The following is a 19,707-nucleotide window of genomic DNA, read 5'->3' as shown; positions in this document are numbered from 1 at the left end:
TAAAAAAGGGTGGAAATAAACGGCGTGGGAGACACTAACAGCCAAAAGGAGGCAAATCAAAAACATCCTCCTGTCACCAACCGCCAGGCTGCACAATGTCAGACGAGAGAGCATCTATCTCACTGTCCCTCAACCCCACCCTTTTTGACCTCATTTGTCCTAAAACGACGTCGTCTTCCCTCCCCTAAACCACTCTTATTTATTCGCCGTTTCAACTTTTTCAAAGCCTCTTCTTCATCGTTCTTTCCGTTTCTTTTTCTCTTAAAAAGAAAAGGAAAAATCATTACAGCGGTTCCGTCATCGCGGTGAATTTCGACGCCGGAGATTGCATTTTTCCGGTAAGTGAAGTTTGTGTGATCTGTGTGGTCAGATCTGGCTGTTTTGATTTTGGTTTGGTGAAAGTTTGGGGTGTTGATTTTGGTGTAGGTGAAAGTGGGAGAGAGAGATAGAGAGAGAGATCGGAGTGATGACGAGCAGAGTGGACCACGAGTATGACTACTTGTTCAAGATCGTGCTGATCGGCGACTCTGGAGTCGGCAAATCCAACATTCTCTCCAGGTTCACCAGAAATGAGTTCTGCTTGGAGTCCAAGTCCACCATCGGCGTCGAGTTCGCCACCAGAACTCTTCAGGCTAGTTCTCCCCCTCTCCTATTTCAGACTCTGTGGTTTAATTTCTGTTGTTTATTGAGTTCGTTTGGTTTTAAGTTCTAGTCTTTTAGTTATGATTATTAGCAGATTGTTCGGAAATTGCTAGTGATAGGTTGTTAATGAGCTCTGAATGGGGCTATCCATGGCGAATGAAGCATATAATTTGCTTGAGATAGCCGAAATTGCTACAAGCCTGGGTTTCCAGTTGGTTACCACTTAAATTGGTCGACGAGTTGTCCATTACAGTAATGTAAGAGCAGTATAGCATACGTCTGTTCTCTTCCTTCATAATGTGGTGCGTGTGAGATCCTTGTCATACGGAATTTTTGAAACTATGGGATTTGATCATGTTATAAGATACTTTCATCGGACTATGGCGACAAATTAGAGTCTCTGATGCTAAGTGCTGTATGTTGCCAATTGAGATTATAGGGAACTGAAATTTTGGCCTTCTCTTTCTTAAGGCGAATACATTCAAAGTTCCCACATTTTAACATATTAATCTATCTATGCCTAGGAATAGATGAGTAAAGGTTTAATTCCTCTGTTGTATTAAAAAAAAGCAAGAATTCCTCTGTTGTATTTCTTGTATATTGTATGTGAGGTTTTTTCCTTATTAGTGCAAATTATCCTTCACAAGCATGTTGATGTGTATGACTGTTGTTGGTAAGTATTCATTTGTGCTACAATTGCTGCTACTGGACTCACTGCTTCCGGACTGTTAATGAATTTAAAAACACAGTTTTTATATTTTGGTGATGTCGTCCTAGGATGTGGTAACTAGATATAACTCCATTTCCAGTCCAATGGTTATGTTCACAATTTATGATATGCAATTTCATCCAAACCTAACATTTTCTGTGTTTGAAATCACAGGTTGAAGGAAAAGCTGTCAAGGCACAGATATGGGATACAGCAGGGCAGGAACGATATCGTGCTATCACCAGTGCTTACTATAGAGGGGCAGTGGGTGCTCTTCTTGTATATGACATAACTAAGCGCCCAACATTTGATAATGTTCAAAGGTGGCTTCGTGAATTGAGGGACCACGCGGATTCTAATATTGTCATTATGATGACTGGAAACAAGTCTGACTTGAACCATCTTAGAGCTGTTTCAGAGGATGATGGTCAGGCCCTGGCTGAGAGGGAAGGTCTCTCATTTCTTGAGACATCAGCACTCGGAGCAACCAATATTGAGAAGGCATTTCAAACTATTCTAACAGAGATTCACCATATCATTAGCAAAAAGGCACTGGCAGCCCAGGAAGCTGTCGCAAGCACCACCCTTCCTGGTCAAGGAACTACTATCAACGTTGGTGATGCTTCTGCTAATACGAACAAAAAAGGTTGCTGCTCTACATAAACGGATGACTGACACCTAGGGGAGGAGAAAAATTTGCTGGATAAAACTTCTTTTAGTCATTTCTTCCTTTTTGGGTGAGAGGGGGGAGAGCCATGTAGAATACAGTTTTACTTAATTGAGTTGTGATAAGGAAGCTTGTGAATTAAAATTTACAGTGGTGTTGGTACTTTTTTGGGGTCTGCTTTTCCTTGTGCCCTATTGCTTATATGTTTGATAAATTGTAACTATTGAAATTTGGAATGTTGGGTGGAAGCTTGGCATCTCAAATTAAAGAATTAATGGAACAAAGGAGACATTGTTTGTTCACAGTTTGATTCCTGCGATTTGTTCACTAGTTACTTCATGACTTGAATAAAGATTCAGTATCTTTTCTTTGCAAATGATGGTGGAAACTGCTGCTCATTCTTTTGCTACGTTGGTCTAGTATCCAAAGGTGAGTGATCTTCACTCTCTTTTTTAACAACCCTTTTTAGTAATTAGCATCCATTCACATTGGTGTCAAGGCAGAGAGTTAGAAGAGAGCAAGTGAAAAAACACAAGTGCAAGTGAAAACGAGCAGTGACATTTATCAATTTGTAAAATGCTCGCTGATATACAAGTCACATTGGCCTCATTTGACCATCCTCCTGTAATATATACTTGTATAGGGCAAAGAGTAAACTGTAAAACTATGACAGAAGATGATAGGTTGAATTTGCACACTACTGTTCAATTTGTACCGTAACATCACGAAGTCTGTAAGTTCTATCACAAAGTTCACTAATTTCATCAATTATCTGACTTGAGATTACTGTAGGCTCTGCGGTGATATGGCACGACAGTACCAATTTTCCAACAGTAAGTGCCCAAACATGTAGGTCATGAACATCCTGAACTCCCTTAATGCTCTTGAGACCTTTCTCTAACTTGTCGATATCAATTTCATTTGGTGTTCTCTGCATCAATATGCTATATGTATTTCTGAGCATTGGTATGGTTGTGCTTACAGCAAAGACAGAAAAGATGAGTGTGCAAATCAGATCAACAACTAACCAATCTGGCTTCGCCCAGATGAAGGCTCCAGCAATCATTACTCCAACGGACTGAATCATGTCAGCCATGACATGCAGGTAAGCTCCTTCGAGATTTATGTTTGATATTTTACTTTTTACTGGAGGAGTTGACACCAAGCTCATTTCATCGTCCCCAACTGTTGTCCATGCTTCCTCCTTTCCATGATCCTGATTATGATTATGACCATGATCATCATGATGATCAAAGTGTCCACAGGCATGATTATGATGATGATGATGATGATGAGTGTGATCATGACCGAGCCACATTACCATGATCAAATTAACCAAAAATCCAAATGCTGCAACTGCAAACATTAGAACCCCATTAATCTTTCCATGCTCGTGAAGCATTCTGTCAACTGCTTCATATATCAAGATCGCAGCAACCACCCATATTAACTGCACTGATAGAAGCGCACTCAAAACCTCAAGACGGTGATATCCAAACGACTGGTCTGACGTTGCCTCCCAACCTGAAGCAATTACGGCGAAAAGAGAAATAGCGAATCCACTAACATCAGTAAACATGTGGGCTGCATCTGTAAGTACTGCCAGGCTGTTGGATTTTACACCACCTACAATTTCTATAACCATAAACAATATATAGACAATTATGAGTACACCAAGTTTAGTTGCTGATTTTGAACGTTGTCCTGAATCCCAACTACTGCTTTCTTTCTTGGAAAAAGCACAGACGGAAGAGCAGGGTGACTTTTGTGGCACAGGCAGAACCTCGATTATTTCAGAGACTATCGGGATCTCAACTTCATGCAGGTTCTCTGTTTTAGATAAAGGTACCTTCTCATGCTCCATCTGTTCCAGCATAATGATTCATGGAATTGAAAAAGAAAACATCAGATAATGAATGTCAAATAACAGTCATTTTCGGATTGACAAAGAAATGTCAAATACCATGTGCTTTTGTGCTTTAATACATAAGTGAATGTTAGCGGCAATTTATGAACTTAAGACAAAGCTTGAGACTTCAGACTTTAGACAAAGATGGATGCCATGAACAAAGAACAAAGATCTAGCAGCGAGCAGCATCACTGTGAGTCTACAATGATCTCTAAATCTTCTTTAAACAATTGTAGCTGTTCAACTATAATGCACACGTTGAAGTGAATTTCTTCAACTATCAACCAGAATTATAAATATAAATTCATTGGAAGCAATTAAAACATTACACTTCAGATGTCAGACTCTCAGTTGAACACGATAAAGGCATAATTCCCAACCTTAATTTCCTACCCTAAAGAATCAGAAAAGTAGTTAGTATAAGTGTTACTAGCCTTAGTTAGTTACTGATATCAGTTTGAAGTAGACATTTCTGTATTTCGACACTCTCAAGGCACAAGTGTGCACCATCTCAGCACAATGACCCTGCATTCTTAGCATTTCAGATCCAAATCCTCATGACTATGTCAATCACTCAATTGTATCATTCCTTCAAAATGGTACTCAATGCACATAATAAGACTATCAGATATTGAAAAAGCATCCAAAATTTGAACATTATAACTCTACTTTTACAAAATTTGACGAAATCCTTCTATCATCTGGAAATAGTCAACGTCTATGCCCAGAAAATCATATACGTGATTCCAAGAACCTAAAAGACTCAAAATTTGGGGTTTTCCAAGGGATCAGTATACTAGCTAAAGCATCCAACTATGCCACTACATTTCTACGTCAAAGAGAGAAAGAGTGCAATATATGTAGACAATGCAATCTACATAAAGAACAATATACAAATCAAATTAATTACTGTTTGCAATCACACAAGAAAGACACCATGAAGATTCAATCGCCCATTTCAAAAACCAGATCAAAGACTCCAAAAAGACAAAGAAAGCAGAGATCAAAAAGTAGTGAATGAGGTACAGTACCTGATGATCAGAGCAGAGAAAACTATAGCTTTGATCAGTCTCTTTGAGTCTTTGGGTTATCACAGATTTTAAAAAGGGGTGATGATTTTAAAATGGAAATGAAACATGAATTGGGCGTTGTGTACAAGGACTGAAGGAGGGCTCGATCCTCAATTCCTCATCTTGGACGTTATAACAATAAGTGGTTGTTGGGGCCGGCCATCTCCGATCTCCTTAGTTTGAGATGACGACTATACGAGTTAAACTCAAATGTGAGAAACCCCAAGGGAAAGAGTCTAGGAGATCTCTCAAACTTACGCTGAACTCTTTCCGAACATTGCTGATGTTCTTCGAGTCAAACCCACGTTGTTTTGCCTAAATGGATTTCTCTTTTACTTTTTCTCTGGTTACTAAATTTCTTTTATTTTTAATTTAATAGGAGCATCTATTTATATGTCCTAAAATGACATCTACACTTTTTTTTTCATACAAATCTTAATAAAGTCAATAGATGTGAAATGACTAAAAATATATTAAGAGTACTAATATAAAATAAAATATAATAAATTGAAACTCTTCTTCCACGTACGTACGACATAAGTCTTAAATATGTGAAAATGTTATTTCCAACCTATTGCGCCTAGAATATGGATTGAGAAAGAAATGTTGATATAAGAGTTCGACATTTATACTCTATGTACTGAGACCGCTTTGATTATTCCAAAGACATTTAAGTAAAATTTTATGTTAGTTTCAAAAGTTATGTAATGTGTAGGCATTGACTCTGATATATTTTTCGAAAGATGATGTACACACTAAATTGATATTGATTTTTATTGTTTTTAGCTTTTGTTTTAAAGAGATTTTATTTTTCGGTTTCACTATAATTATCATAATCAATGATGATGTTAAAGAACTTCAGATAAATATATTTGGTAATATACTGTAACTTTTACAAACAAGTTAGCTATGAATATAAACAAAACTAAAAACTTATTGAACGGAAAAAATCCATGTGATGGAGGTTTGATTGAAGGAAGTATAATTAACAATTGTGGAGGTATGGATAACATTTTATTGATTTAATTAGATAATGGATATTTTGGAAAAAATATGGAGGTCTAAATAGCATATTGCTATTTTATAAAAATAAATTGGAAGTGCATTGACTAAAGAGGTATGCCAATTTGGGAGGTATGAATATAAGTTCCATAATTTTATTTATTAATACATTCAATTCTCTTACATATGCAAAAAAAAAAGTTCATTCGGTGGCGCGATCCCTCAAATTTTTTTTTCACAATCGATCAACAATGGTGAATCCTTGAGCAGATGGGCAAAATCTCGTCATCCTCACTAGGACTGTCAATTCCGACACGACTCGAAACCTGCACGAAATAAAGCGGGTTAAACCCACACAATTAAAAAACGGGTCAACGGCGGGTTAACCCGTCATGACCCATTTAATAAACGAATAAATAGTGGGTTAACCCACTAACACGAAATGAACCTACATGATCAAATCAAACAAATATCTATATAAAATAAACATATACACGACTCATTTAAGAAAGTAGCATTCTGTGTAATAAGGATTTGATACGTTTTTAATCATTTGAACTAAAATGTAGGTGATACGATAAATTATTTTGCTTTAAATATTGATTTAGTTAGTTATTTTATGCAAAATTGCACGATATATATATATATATATATATATATATATTAAATTGATTAAACAGGTTGGAAACGGGTAACCCGTTTAATAAGTAGGTTGAGTTTGGTTATAATTTTTAACACGATTATTAAATGAATTAAGTAAAATTTTATGTTAGTTTCAAAGGTTATGTAATGTGTAGGCATTGACTCTGATGTATTTTTCGAAAGATGATGTACACACTAAATTGATATTGATTTTTATTGTTTTTAGCTTTTGTTTTAAAGAGATTTTATTTTTCGGTTTCACTATAATTATCATAATCAATGATGATGTTAAAGAACTTCAGATAAATATATTTGGTAATATACTGTAACTTTTACAAACAAGTTAGCTATGAATATAAACAAAACTAAAAACTTATTGAACGGAAAAAATCAATGTGATGGAGGTTTGATTGAAGGAAGTATAATTAACAATTGTGGAGGTATGGATAACATTTTATTGATTTAATTAGATAATGGATATTTTGGAAAAAATATGGAGGTCTAAATAGCATATTGCTATTTTATAAAAATAAATTGGAAGTACATTGGCTAAAGAGGTGTGCCAATTTGGGAGGTATGAATATAAGTTCCATAATTTTATTTATTAATACATTCAATTCCCTTACATATGCAAAAAAAAAAAGTTCATTCGGTGGCACGATCCCTCAAATTTTTTTTTTTTTCAAAATCGATCAGCAATGGTGAATCCTTGAGCAGATGGGCAGAATCTCGTCATCCTCACTAGGACTGTCAATTCCGACATGACTCGAAACCTGCACGAAATAAAGCGGGTTGAACCCACACGATTAAAAAACGGGTCAACGGCGGGTTAACCTGTCATGACCCATTTAATAAACGAATAAATAGTGGGTTAACCCACTAACACGAAATGAACCTACATGACACGATTAATATCAAATCAAACAAATATCTATATAAAATAAACATATACACGACTCATTTAAGAAAGTAGCATTCTGTGTAATAAAGATTTAATACGTTTTTAATCATTTGAACTAAAATGTAGGTGATACGATAAATTATTTTGCTTTAAATATTGATTTAGTTAGCTATTTTATGCAAAATTGCACGATATATATATATATTAAATTAATTAAACAGGTTGGAAACAGGTAACCCGTTTAATAAGTAGGTTGAGCTTGGTTATAATTTTTAACACGATTATTAAAATGAGTTGAGTTTATATTTATATTTTATGACACGTAAAACACTTGACACGACCGATTAATAACCCTACTCCTCACCTCTTGTCTTTCATCCACACGGTGTTGCTCTCTGTTGGGGCCAGAAGGTCGATGGAAACTTATGTCAAGCATGTGGAAAATACACCTTAGGGGTTCAACGATTCTGCAAAGACATTGATACCTTGGCACAGAAACTTACGAATATTGTATCAGTCAATCTTGTATTTGGAGGTACACAACGTGGACTCTGTGTCCAATTAATTATTCTCACCTATGGTGGCCATTAATATTGATTACTTTTTTTCTTTTACTTTCATTCTTTGATGTATCTATAGTTTATTCACTTATCGAAAATGCAATCATATAATTTTCCAGCCATCAAAATCAAAACAAAACGTACGTCGAATTTGATGGTCGAATAGAGGTGTGAAATGCAAATTGTGTGGTTTCAAATCTTTTAGGCCGAAAGGTAAGCAACTAAGCATCCTCCGACATTAAAGGAAGACTGTCAATAACCAAATGTTACTAACTACTAGGCATTTTTGTGTATAGGACATTTGGGCTGGGCCACCTTTCAGTAATCAATTTGGGCCTCTTCCGACTGTTAAACTAACCTCTCTCTCATGGTCGTGACAGAGAAAAGCCGTGCAGAGGCTGAAGAGGGAGAACCATCCTCCTTAGCCTCGCCTTCCGCTCCGCCATGGATTCCCGCCACTCTTCTCTCGGCCGCCGGACGGTACGCCACCTCATCTTTCCCCATCCTCTCTCTCCTTCTCATTCGCATTCACTTTGAACTTTCAATTTCGCAGTTGGAGGAAATTCGTCAAAAACGAGCTGCTGAAAGATTGAGCAAAACTTCTTCAGGCCCCGATCTCACTCAGATCCCACCTATCGGTCTGTAGTTTACTTTTCATTCCAAATTCTTCGTTAATTTATTTGATTTAAATTAAATTATCGCTCATGTTGATGTGTTATCAGATGTTGGAGGAATGCGAAAATCGGAGAGTGCAAATCGACTCTCTGAGGTAGGAGAATATATTTTATTTATTGTTTAATTTTTTTTGAAATTGATATGATGGTTCCATTAAGAATTTGTGATTTGTTTTTCGGTTTTAAGTTTTCGTAATTTTATTAATGGATTGTGCAGAATGATGTTAGTACATTAGTCTCTCAGATAAGAGACTTGGATAGGAAGAATGCAGAACTAGAAGAACAGAACAAAAATTTGGCCTCTATGGTAGGACTCTTGTCTTTTGTTATTGTTGTTGTTCTTTTTTTCTTTTTCCAATTGTTTACTTTGATAGGATGTGAATTGTATTTAATTATTGTTTTTGTGATAAATGGTTCAGCTTGAAGCAAAGGAAGCCGCGAGTGGTGCGCTGGAGAAACGTTTGAATGAGTTGGTGAGTAAAGCTGAAACAATCTCACCATTTAAGGCTGCTCCTGTTTACTTTTTCTGTTATGCTGTAATTGTAGGAGCAAAATACTGTACCGTCGTTGAGGAAAGCCCTCAAGGATGTCGCGATGGAGAAAGATGCGGCAGTTGTTGCACGGGTAATCATACATACAGTATGTTGGTTGGTGCTTTGTCTCACTATTCATTATGTATTGTCACTCACAGTTTGTTTTCTTACGGTAGGAGGATCTCTTGGCCCAGCTTCGTATGCTAAAGAAGCGTTTAAAGGATGCTGAAGAAGAACAGTATCGAGTATGCAATTTGTTTCTCTCCTAATTTCCTTATAATAGCGAATCACAATATTTTGTAATTACTTCTTTGGCTACAGGCTGAGGAAGATGCAGCATTGCTGAGAGCAGAACTGAATATGATACAGCAACAAACAATGAGTGGCTCACTTGGGGCACTTAATTCAATTTCTAATTCACCTGATCAGTTACAAACATTAGAAAACGAGTTGGCTAACTTAAAGTCTGAGCTACAGGTGAAAATTATATTTGTTTGATGGCCCTTTTAGTTCTGTGGCCATGGTATGGAGGTGTCTAACCTGGGTAAAATTTTTGTAGCGAGATTCGATGTTGAGACATCAAGATCAACAGCAATTAGCAGAGGAGCAGGCTCGAGCTTCCATTCTTGCATCTGAGAAGCAAGAGTTGGAAGAAAAACTTGCAGCTTTGTCTAGAAAGTCTTCAGGTACCATAGAGAATCATATCCGCTTACCTAGGGTGGGGTTTAGATGTTTTGAGCAATATGAATTTCCCTGGATGTGGTGCTCTTATTTTTTATTTATTTTTGGCTCAAGCCACTTAGCTTTAATATTTCAAATTTATTGTGAATTTTTTTTAATAATTATGACAGGGCAATGGAGATGTACATAAGGTCCATCAGTTCTAAGTCTTTATCAAAATACATCATAATAATCCCTAAACTATTCCATCTAATCCTGTACTTCAGATAACAAAGGTACAGAAGAAAGGCTTTTTAATGCCTCCTCCAAATCTGGCTTTGCACCCACTGATATGGAAAGATGCTTAAAATGGTTGTACTTTAAAGACTATTTTGATTATTATGGTACGGCAGTAATGACTGTAGGCTCAAGAAAAGTCAAACAAATTGTTGGCTTTATATTTTTTGCGAGTGTGTATTTTTAGACAGTTGGCATTGTTATTGCTTTTATTGCTGTGATTTGTTTGTACATGTGTTGATATTATCTCCTTCACTGCTTAGTGTACCTGAAGTTGCACCTCTTCAAGCTTTTTAGTTACATGAAGTATCTCTATCTATTATCTTTGGCCGTTTTACAATAGCCTATATCCATTTATTGTTCTGTCAATCTTGTTGTATGACAATTTAGTATGATTAAGCCTTTTCTATAATAGTCATTTACAAGAGTGTTAAATACTTTTGCTTGTTGTTTTGATGTTTGCAGAAGTGTCAGACAAAGTGGCCGGCAGGGAATTTTCATTGGTTAGTTATTTGCCTGATGTGCATCTTTAAAGAAAAATTGTACTATCTTGTCTATGAATGGGGAAGGGTAAAAATAGGATTGGGGAAGGGTAAAAATAGGATTTTAGCACTTAACGCAATTAATCCCAATGTGAATTGGTTAATGAGCACAACTTCTAAGAAGCAAATTAATCATGGTAGTATGACTAAATTAATTATACCTTATCTCGGTTTTATTGGCCCCCTATTGATACATGATTTACTGGTTGATGCATTCATGGCCAGGAGGATAAAGATAAACTCGAGAAGCAGATGCATGACATGGCTGTAGTGATTGAGAAATTGGAAAGCAGTAGACAAAAGCTTTTAATGGAGGTAGTCTTGGCAATTTTATTTTCTATTATGGCGTCACTGGCATTTTTTCCCTTTTGTGTATACTTTGTTTCACAGGAAACTCACTTTTTGTAAATGTTGCCAGATTGATTCCCAATCTTCAGAGATAGAAAGGCTCTTTGAGGAAAACTTTAATATATCCAGCTCTCATCAGGAGGCTATGAGCATAGCTATGCACTGGGAGAGTCAGGTACATTTAGTGGTGTAATTGTTGATAATTGACATAGCTTTGTTCAAGGAAGTCTGCTATTACCTATCTTTGCATCTATCAAATTAATAATTTTGTTTGGAGTATTACTATTTGGTGGTTGAGTTTCACATCAACTAGGCTTAAGAAATTCAGTTGTGCTGGAAATATGGGTGATGTTGTTTAAGCTACTTTTTGATGGAGCAGTACTGAATCCATTTAATCTGAGCTTGCTTTATGAAATAGTGTGTAAATGTGGAATAATTAATGGCAATTGCTTATCTATTATTTCAGATGGGCTCATCTATTATGTTTGCCTATTGCCCCTTGTGTAAACTTGCAGGTGAAAGACTGTCTTAAGCAAAATGAAGAACTCCGAGGAATCTTAGATAAGTTAAGAACTGACCAGGCCAAAGGGTTGGTCAACTCCCATAACAATAGCCCTAACAAGCCTGGTTCAGCTGAATATACAACTGAACTTCTCTCTATCAAGGTTAGTCTGGTTTAGTTACACATTTGATCTTTTGTAGAGTTCTCTCCAACTTTGTATTTCATATGGAAGTTGGTTTGTAAAGAGGTAGAGAAACAGCTAGTGCAGTATAATGATTTGTTAATAATCATACGGAGACAACGGAGTTATCTACTTGGAAAATGATAATCTAATCAGTTTTTCACTTTGCTATTTCTTATGCTGGTATTGCTTTTAAGGTTTATAATTGGGGTTGCCTTTTTGCTTTTAGGATCAACTTGCAAAAGAACAGAGCAAAGCAGAGGCATTATCAGCTGAGGTATTACAGCTTTCAGCAAGACTCCAACAAACCACGCAAGCATACGATGGGCTCGCACGGCTGTAATAATCCATCTCCCCTCTATTTCTGTTCATCTTGTTTTTATAACTTTCATGCAAATCTGCAGTAATAAGTTAAATTTTATATAATGTATTGCAGCTATAAACCGGTGTTGCGTAATATAGAAAGCAGTCTCATTAAGATGAAACAAGATGGCCCTGTGATGGTGCGGTGAGTACAAAAGAAGAACAATATACCTTTATAAGGTCACTTTTCTGGTCGGCACCCTTCATATAGCGAAAACAAGGTATCCAAATGTTTACTCAGTAGCTTTATGTAGGACGGTTGATATGAAATATGTGAAATGAATTATCTCTTTTACATTTCTTTTTTGAAGGATTGAGAAATTTCTTGTACATTATTGTAAATGAAACATGATTTATGGAAAATCTCTTATGCGTGCTTTTAAAAGATTAACTGGTACCTTGTATGTGCACTCCGCAACTAAGTAATAACAATTAGAACTGATTGGAAGATTTCAACCAAGGAACTGAAATCATGTATATAATTATATAGTAATTATATATAGACTTGCTATTGGTATATCAAAACTTGAGTAGTTCTTCGGGTCAAAAGAACATTGGTAATATAAAGGTGGATCATTCACATTCATATTACATGCATTTTTTTTGGTCTCCCATTCAGATACTGTATGTAATTATAGCAACACATCAGACTTGGCTAATCAATTCGACCAAAAACAAAGAAAAACTTGGGTAATCAAAACTTATCAAACACATGATCTACTGTTTGAGTCTTTGAGAGCCTATTAAAGAATTGAAACACCATGAATTAACTGAAAATCTCAACAAAAACAGTGGAAAGCATTTCCAAGTTTACACATCAGAGCAAAAAAGAATACTCGATCAAACTTACAGCACACCAAACATAAAAGGGTTCCGACGTCTCAAACATGACCCTTCGTCATCACTTCATCATATCTCATAAACCAACTTGGAAAAAGCTTTCATATGGCGATAATCCAGATTAATGCACAGCGATAAACTCCCATCATTAGTTGCACTCGGAATCATGTAAGCCTTCCCTTCACTTGGAATTCCAGCACGACCCATGAAAATAGGTCGCCCCCAACCAAAGTCAGCATCATAGAGGGGCAGTTGAAACCAGCTAGTTATCCCAAGATTAGGGCACCTAACATGAGTTCCATGAGCAAGGCTTACAAGATCCAGATGACGCTGCTGAAGTTCAAGATAGTCGAGTGCGGATCGAAGATAATCATCGTCCATACGCACCACAGCATTGTGAATGCAGCTTGCGGCATACGATACTGGTTTTGATATGAGATCCCCTGCTATGGCTGTTGCTGCCGCTCTGAAAATCACATTACCGAAGTAACCAGGTGGGAGTGGGGGTTGCAGTCTGGTCCTTCCGTTTACAGCAAAGTAAAAGGTTGTTTCTTGATCATTAGCTAGTTCTCGTGCCTTGCAGGCACATCTCCATACATGAGCTGAAAACACCTCAAATGTGCTAAACTTGACTGGTTTCAAGTTCTCATTGTCTTCCTCGTTGGTCATGGTCAACATAGCTTTCAAGATGTTGATCTTCTCCCTAGTAAATGTAAATACCGAAACTACTGTTTCTTCCCCGGTGCTTTGATGGTCAATCCAAGGTTGGTATACAATGTGGTGATTGTGGTCAAGTAAAGTCCGAGGCTGATCTCGAGCACGAAGTAGTGTTCTGTCGATCGTTGGTGGGATTGCATTGTCTACACCACGAGCTATATCAGACCATGTATTTATAAAGTGAAGAGCAGATAACCCATCTGCTAAGTGATGGTCTAGGAGAACACCTAGTGCCACTCCACCGCATTTGAGGTATGTGATCTGAACCAGCAGCAGAGGATAAGAAGATATCCCGCCTGAATAATCAACGGAGGGTAGGATCCCTCTCCCAAACTCTGAACTAGGTGCAAAGTCTCCGAAGTCGTCGATGCAAGAGCTGCTATTAGCCACAACAAACAAGGCTCCCTCGGCATTGCAATCTATCTCTAGCCGACCATTATCGCCGTCATCCATATTTCGCTTCAGGCGGCCGGCCAGGGGGTAAAAGGGCACGAGGGCCTTGCCGAGGGCGTCCTTCAAGACATGCTTGCCAAAGAAACTATTGTCCTTGTCTGCACCAACGTCGACGTCCTTTGGTTTGTAGATGTAAATACTAGGAGTGTGAGTGCTAGTCTGCACCAAGTCCATGTTCGAGAGCCACAATGACTGCCGGGGTGTCTCCGCCGCTGGCCTCACCACTGTTGACTCCTTCACGCTGACGTTAACCGCCATCCTCCCGCCAGAATCTTCTATCCGCATCACAAAATTTGAATTTGCATCAGGCTATTTTTTCAGGTTAAGTTGTTTCTAATTGACATCCAAGAAAGTAGAAACTTGAAAGCCAAGAAAATCTCTACACCTCAAATTGATAGATATAAATATATTCATATATCTTAGGTTAAAAAATTAAGCAGGCATAGTTGGTAATCTACGTACCTTTCTTCGAGCTCGTGATGCCGCCCAGCCAAAATGTTCTAAAGCACTTGCTTGTATAATGCCAAGCAATGTGTTCGGCCATTTGTAGAGAGCTATCATGTGGTTCGAATCAATTTTTGCAATAAATTCTGTCATAATCATTAAGTTTTCAGCTTCCTCGGTGATACGAAGTTCAATTATTGGTGCACTTTTGACTGTTTGCAATTGTTAAAGTAAGTAATTCTGTCCTACATTCATCTAATGTATTCGATCCCTAGCATTTCCCTTTCCTAGAATGAGCTTTCTAAAGATCAGTTTTTGAAGCTCTGGTTTTGGATTCTCAATTTCTCAGAGTTCTCGACATTGAGAATTTGAGATTGTGGTTAATCTCAAAGTTCGTGGTAAATGTCTAAATGAATGATGTTGAATGCAAGTTTTAGCTTGGAAAGTCGATCACTAGTCACTACCTTATCATTCCCATCTGGTTTTTACGTACTCTACTAATTTGGAGACAAAAAGTTGCTGTAAATCTAAATTGCGAGTGCGAAGCGATGTAACAGTAACATGCATCAGTTATTAGTTGACAGGAACTGGGGTTAATATTTATTTGAAACATTAGGTACCCGGCCCACTGATAAAATTTCAGAACCTCATATATTTGTTGCATTTTTTCTCTGATTTATCATCAGCATTTCCATGGACCACTAAATTCATGAGATAAGGATTTCATTCTAGCCACTGTCGGCAGAGGAGGTACTTTAAATGTGTGATGTGACATGTTCCAGGTAGAGAACGCTCCGTGCAAAATAACTATACATTACAACTAGAATTTAATTTCGAATGTGGCCCGATAATTTGTTTCATTTACGATAAATTGATAATGCCATGAATCTGTTTTAAGCACAACGGAACGCAATCACGCATCGATGCGAGACCTAAATAAAATCACTCTTCAACAACTATGCACAAAGCCACAAACAGATCGTTCTCTCAAGGGCCTGCAGTCCATGTAAACACTTGTTTCCCATAATTTCATTGCGTTTCATTTCTGGATTTATTAAGGTTCTAGCTTTTACAGGAGTGGTGTGTAATAACCCGATTTTTCGGAACGATTGTTGGATTGTTTTTAAGTTTATAAATTTGTGAAATTCATTTAAACGACTTTTGTTTGCTTCGCGAAGTGGTAAATTGAAAACAAAAACATTATCGGAACGTTTATTTAAAAAAAAAAAACGTTACGTTTTCGCGACGTGAGTATCGACTTTTACTCCGTCGCTCTTTTGTAAAAACTTCCTTCATGAAAGTTGTAGAGCTCGTCGATACGAGTTCGTGGACACGTCACGCGTTCAGATAGGACGACGTACGTGAAAGTTATTAAAGACAGAAGTAGTTTCCGATTTTGGAAACAGGTATAAAAAGGAAATTATTGGAGTTAGGGTTTCCATTTCTGGAAACCCTCACCCCGCGCCTCCATCCTCTCTCTCTCTCTCTCTCTCTCTCTCTCTCTCTCTCTCTCCGAGTTCGCTCTCTCTCACCCTCCAGAGACCCTCCACCGGCGATCTCGCCGTCCAGCCCGCCGTGGCTCACACCGCTGCGCCCTGCAGCCTTGCAAGGTCCTCCGCAAGTGATCCCGAACTCGCCGCACTGCGCCTCGCTGTCGTGAGCTTCCTCGAGACAACCCGAGGCTCGGAGGCTACCTCCGCCGTTCCACGCATCTTTGCCGGCGAAGCTAGGGCACGGGGACCAGCTCGTCGTCGCCGCTTCTCCTCCTTGGCACCACCTGCGACCAATCGAGGCTCAGATCGTGTCACCATTGCACTCTTGGCTTAACCTCCAGCACCGCCTGGTTCTAGCTCCTCCGGCAACGTCACGGTGGTTTCGAGGAATGATTGTGGTAAATGATTGATTCATAATCTCAATTTGATTGAAATTCGTTGGATTTGAGTTGATTTTGTGGAGATCGGAGGAGGAGGATGGATTACCGCCGCCTTAGGCGGCGCGTGTGGGTGCGTGTGGTACCCTAGAGGCGGCCTTGGGCCGCGTAGGGGTGGAGGAGAATAAATGGAGGAGTTTTGGGGTAGCACGCCGGTCTTAGGCTCGACGCGTGGGCCCCACGCGCCGCCACGTTCTGCGACACGTGAATAGTGAATTCAAACAGTAATTTTGAAAAATTTATTTTTACGTGCGGTGGAAGTAAAAAGTGATTTACATACTGTAAATGTAATTTTTTTACGTACGGTAAATGTAAATGTAAATTACGTTCAGTAAATATAAAAGTAATTTCGGAAGGGTAATTTGGTAATTATTATTTACTAAGATAGTATTTATGATTAAATAGTATGCATACGTACAGAAATACGTAAATAGTATGTACTCGTACAAGAATACGTAATTGATGTGTATTTGTACAGTAATATGTGAATAGTAAATACATGAATGGTAAAACCAGAAATTGCTGAACAGTAACATATTATTACTGTTCCGGCATTTAAGGTTTACGTAATGATTCTAAATTCTTTTCTTATCTTTTCAAGGTGATCGATAATTCAAGTAAAGGAATTACTTTCAAAATCGTGGAATTACGCTCGAGATTATAAGGTGAGTAAAATCTCACATTTACGAATCTACCCTTGCGGAGATTCAAGATTATGCATAATTTTAAAGAATGAAATATGACATGTATATGATATAGTGGAATATATATTTGTATAAATGGTAAATAGGTACATATATATAGTTTGCTACACTGTTATGATTTCGTGGTGAATATGTTCATTTTGGTGAGAAGATTTATATATCAAGCATGTGATTTGATTTGTACAATATGACATGATGATTATTGTACTGGTTTTAACATTGAGTTTTATTAAAACGTGTTTGTCTTCGGACATGTTTTATATATTCGGACGAGTTATGTCTTCGGACATGTTTTATATCTTCGGACGAGTTTATGTCTTCGGACGTGTTTGTCTTCAGACGTGTTTATGTCTTCGGACATGTTTTGTCTTCGAACATGTTTATGTCTTCGGACGTGTTTATGTGTTCGGACCAGTCTTCGGACGTGTTGGCATGTCGGAACCTAGTTTTTGGCTGGGCGAAAGTTACGATACAGTTAGAGCTCTAGTCTGTCTGCTGGGGTACTGCATATGAGGTAACATATGGGTTATCGGCTTATGAGTACCCATATATTTTTGATATTGGATGACATATGGTTGTCCAATGTCGGCGGCGTACTACATAAGGGGTAATAGAGGGGTACCAGCGCTCATGAGTACCCGTATTATAAATGCATTTGGATAAACAGAGGGGTTGCCCAATTCTCATGAGTACATATATTTTCACATTATTAGACAACCAGATTGGCCGTCTAATGAGTCATGAGTGCATTTATATTTGTTGATTTGTGGATTTTCGTATATATTGATATGCGAGTTATATTGTTGTTTTACTCATACAAGTTGTAAAGCTTACCGATTTTGTGTTTACAATCCCGATGCACCTATTCGATGGTGTAGGGGATAACTCCGCAAGTGTGGATTAGCGGTAATTGACGGACCGCTCAGAGGACTTGAAGTTATTTATTTCTATCTCGTGGTGAGGACTTTGTGTGGATTTCATTGTGAGGATTTTGTGAGGATTATACATTTCCATTTGTTATAATGTTGAATTATAAATTTTTGTTTGTAATAATCGGTTTGACTGAGTTGTATTTTGAACTCAGAGATGATCCGCTGTGATATTTAAATGATTTCGATTTATTAAGATTGTTTTAGTGTTTTTAATGACTTCGAAATTGAGTTTCATACTCGAAATTTTGGAGTCGTGACATGGTGGTTATTTAAGATTGATCTTTTCTGTGTCTTATTTGATCAGTCAATTGATCAGTGTATTTAACACTGTTCGTCTCAATCAACGAGAGAGTAACAGTGTTAGTGGGCTACTGGATTTCCCTAATTTTCTGTTAGGTTTTTGTTTGAGCTGAAATCAGGTAACCCCTGATTTATTTATTTTTAAATATCAAAAGCCTGTACACATGGATAGAATTAATGTTTGATATTCGATTGTACGTTTCCAGAGAAACCAAAATTAAGAACCAAATGACATTGTCAAGGTAAACCCCGAAACTACGTCAAAACCCTACCTTATTCTAAAAGAAAAAATTGGACTAAAATACTCAGGCTAGAATGCCCAAGCTCAAACTAAACCCAAATCTAGACTCAGGCCCAGGCCCAAAAGCCCAGACTCAAATCCAAACCATGAGCATCTGCACTATCTTCGGCGGCCAGACGTGCTCCCATCACATCAGCTCCATCATCTGACAAGGTGATTAGACCCTAGGTAAGCAAAGCCTACCACCCCCTTTTAGATCCGATCTAAAAACCCCACAAACAACTCTGTTCCACTGGTGGAACTCTAAAGATTTGACAAAGGACGCACCACCAAAGATCGTCTGACAACCTCAAAGCATTGTTGACAAAAGCATCAAGATCTACTTCTCCAATCCACCACAGAATCCTACATGAGGGAGAAGTAAAATTGCACCCTCTTCTTGTTGCCGTGCCGAAGCACCTTGCCGGCAAACAAGATCCAAAATCGTCGCCGCCCAATCGTAAAACCTAGAAAACTAGGTTTTAGTTTATGCTCCCCAAAACACGAAGCTCGGTTTGTCTATGGTATGTTTGAACACTTTGATTGATATTTCACATTGCTATATAAACCCGATCATCCATTTTTATATGCATATTGAACTGAATAGCGAATTATTTTCATTTGCTTCAGATTACAGGTTTGAAAACTGATCGATGAAAAAATAATTCAGCCCTACTAATATTTAGGACAAACTTCTTGCCATTTAAATTACACTAGCTCAATTGGTAATATAAAGGTGGATCATTTATTACATTCATATTACATGCATTTTTTCTCCCATTATTTTTGTTCATGATATATATATATATATTATTTATTTTACTAGATGACAGTTTAATTAATACACAAAAACTAAATTAAACTTAAAGGTACTGGAGCAGAGGAATTGATTGTGCAATGGGGGA

At 37.6% G+C, this 19,707-nt stretch overlaps 4 protein-coding genes across 4 annotated transcripts; 2 read left to right on the top strand and 2 right to left on the bottom strand.

Moving 5' to 3' along the window:
- Positions 1 to 321: 321 nt before the first annotated feature.
- Positions 322 to 2,320, top strand: LOC126787756 (ras-related protein Rab11C). The gene is made up of 3 exons (XM_050513657.1): positions 322 to 338; positions 427 to 631; positions 1,526 to 2,320. The coding sequence occupies exons 2-3, from the start codon at positions 467 to 469 to the stop codon at positions 2,012 to 2,014; spliced, it is 654 nt and encodes a 217-aa protein (XP_050369614.1). The 5' UTR covers positions 322 to 338; positions 427 to 466; the 3' UTR covers positions 2,015 to 2,320.
- A 240-nt stretch (positions 2,321 to 2,560) lies between these two features.
- LOC126787749 (metal tolerance protein B) lies at positions 2,561 to 5,313 on the bottom strand. The gene is made up of 2 exons (XM_050513651.1): positions 4,959 to 5,313; positions 2,561 to 3,882 (listed from the first exon to the last, which is right to left on the bottom strand). Exon 2 carries the CDS (start codon positions 3,880 to 3,882, stop codon positions 2,716 to 2,718), a length of 1,167 nt encoding a protein of 388 aa, XP_050369608.1. The 5' UTR covers positions 4,959 to 5,313; the 3' UTR covers positions 2,561 to 2,715.
- A 3,131-nt stretch (positions 5,314 to 8,444) lies between these two features.
- Positions 8,445 to 12,578, top strand: LOC126787747 (uncharacterized). Its single transcript, XM_050513649.1, has 15 exons — positions 8,445 to 8,582; positions 8,656 to 8,740; positions 8,825 to 8,871; positions 8,994 to 9,083; positions 9,196 to 9,249; positions 9,323 to 9,400; positions 9,486 to 9,554; positions 9,631 to 9,786; positions 9,869 to 9,995; positions 10,732 to 10,769; positions 11,034 to 11,123; positions 11,227 to 11,331; positions 11,672 to 11,821; positions 12,069 to 12,178; positions 12,276 to 12,578. The coding sequence occupies exons 1-15, from the start codon at positions 8,547 to 8,549 to the stop codon at positions 12,349 to 12,351; spliced, it is 1,311 nt and encodes a 436-aa protein (XP_050369606.1). The 5' UTR covers positions 8,445 to 8,546; the 3' UTR covers positions 12,352 to 12,578.
- A 533-nt stretch (positions 12,579 to 13,111) lies between these two features.
- On the bottom strand, positions 13,112 to 14,470 carry LOC126787746 (shikimate O-hydroxycinnamoyltransferase-like). The gene has a single exon (XM_050513647.1). The coding sequence runs from the start codon at positions 14,468 to 14,470 to the stop codon at positions 13,112 to 13,114; it is 1,359 nt and encodes a 452-aa protein (XP_050369604.1).
- Positions 14,471 to 19,707: the final 5,237 nt, after the last annotated feature.

Source organism: Argentina anserina, chromosome 3 (genome assembly GCF_933775445.1).
Source record: "Argentina anserina chromosome 3, drPotAnse1.1, whole genome shotgun sequence".
Classification (NCBI taxonomy): domain Eukaryota; kingdom Viridiplantae; phylum Streptophyta; class Magnoliopsida; order Rosales; family Rosaceae; genus Argentina; species Argentina anserina.
This window is presented reverse-complemented; position numbering and strand designations above follow the sequence as displayed.

Excerpts from the sequence above, each read along its gene's own strand:
- LOC126787756 (XM_050513657.1), top strand. The coding sequence starts at position 467 with ATGACGAGCAGAGTGGACCACGAGTATGACTACTTGTTCAAGATCGTG. Across the intron at positions 632-1,525 it reads TCGCCACCAGAACTCTTCAG|GTTGAAGGAAAAGCTGTCAA; the intron begins GCTAGTTCTCCC and ends TTGAAATCACAG.
- LOC126787749 (XM_050513651.1), bottom strand. The coding sequence starts at position 3,882 with ATGGAGCATGAGAAGGTACCTTTATCTAAAACAGAGAACCTGCATGAA.
- LOC126787747 (XM_050513649.1), top strand. The coding sequence starts at position 8,547 with ATGGATTCCCGCCACTCTTCTCTCGGCCGCCGGACG. Across the intron at positions 8,741-8,824 it reads CACTCAGATCCCACCTATCG|ATGTTGGAGGAATGCGAAAA; the intron begins GTCTGTAGTTTA and ends ATGTGTTATCAG. Across the intron at positions 9,555-9,630 it reads CTGAAGAAGAACAGTATCGA|GCTGAGGAAGATGCAGCATT; the intron begins GTATGCAATTTG and ends CTTTGGCTACAG.
- LOC126787746 (XM_050513647.1), bottom strand. The coding sequence starts at position 14,470 with ATGGCGGTTAACGTCAGCGTGAAGGAGTCAACAGTGGTGAGGCCAGCG.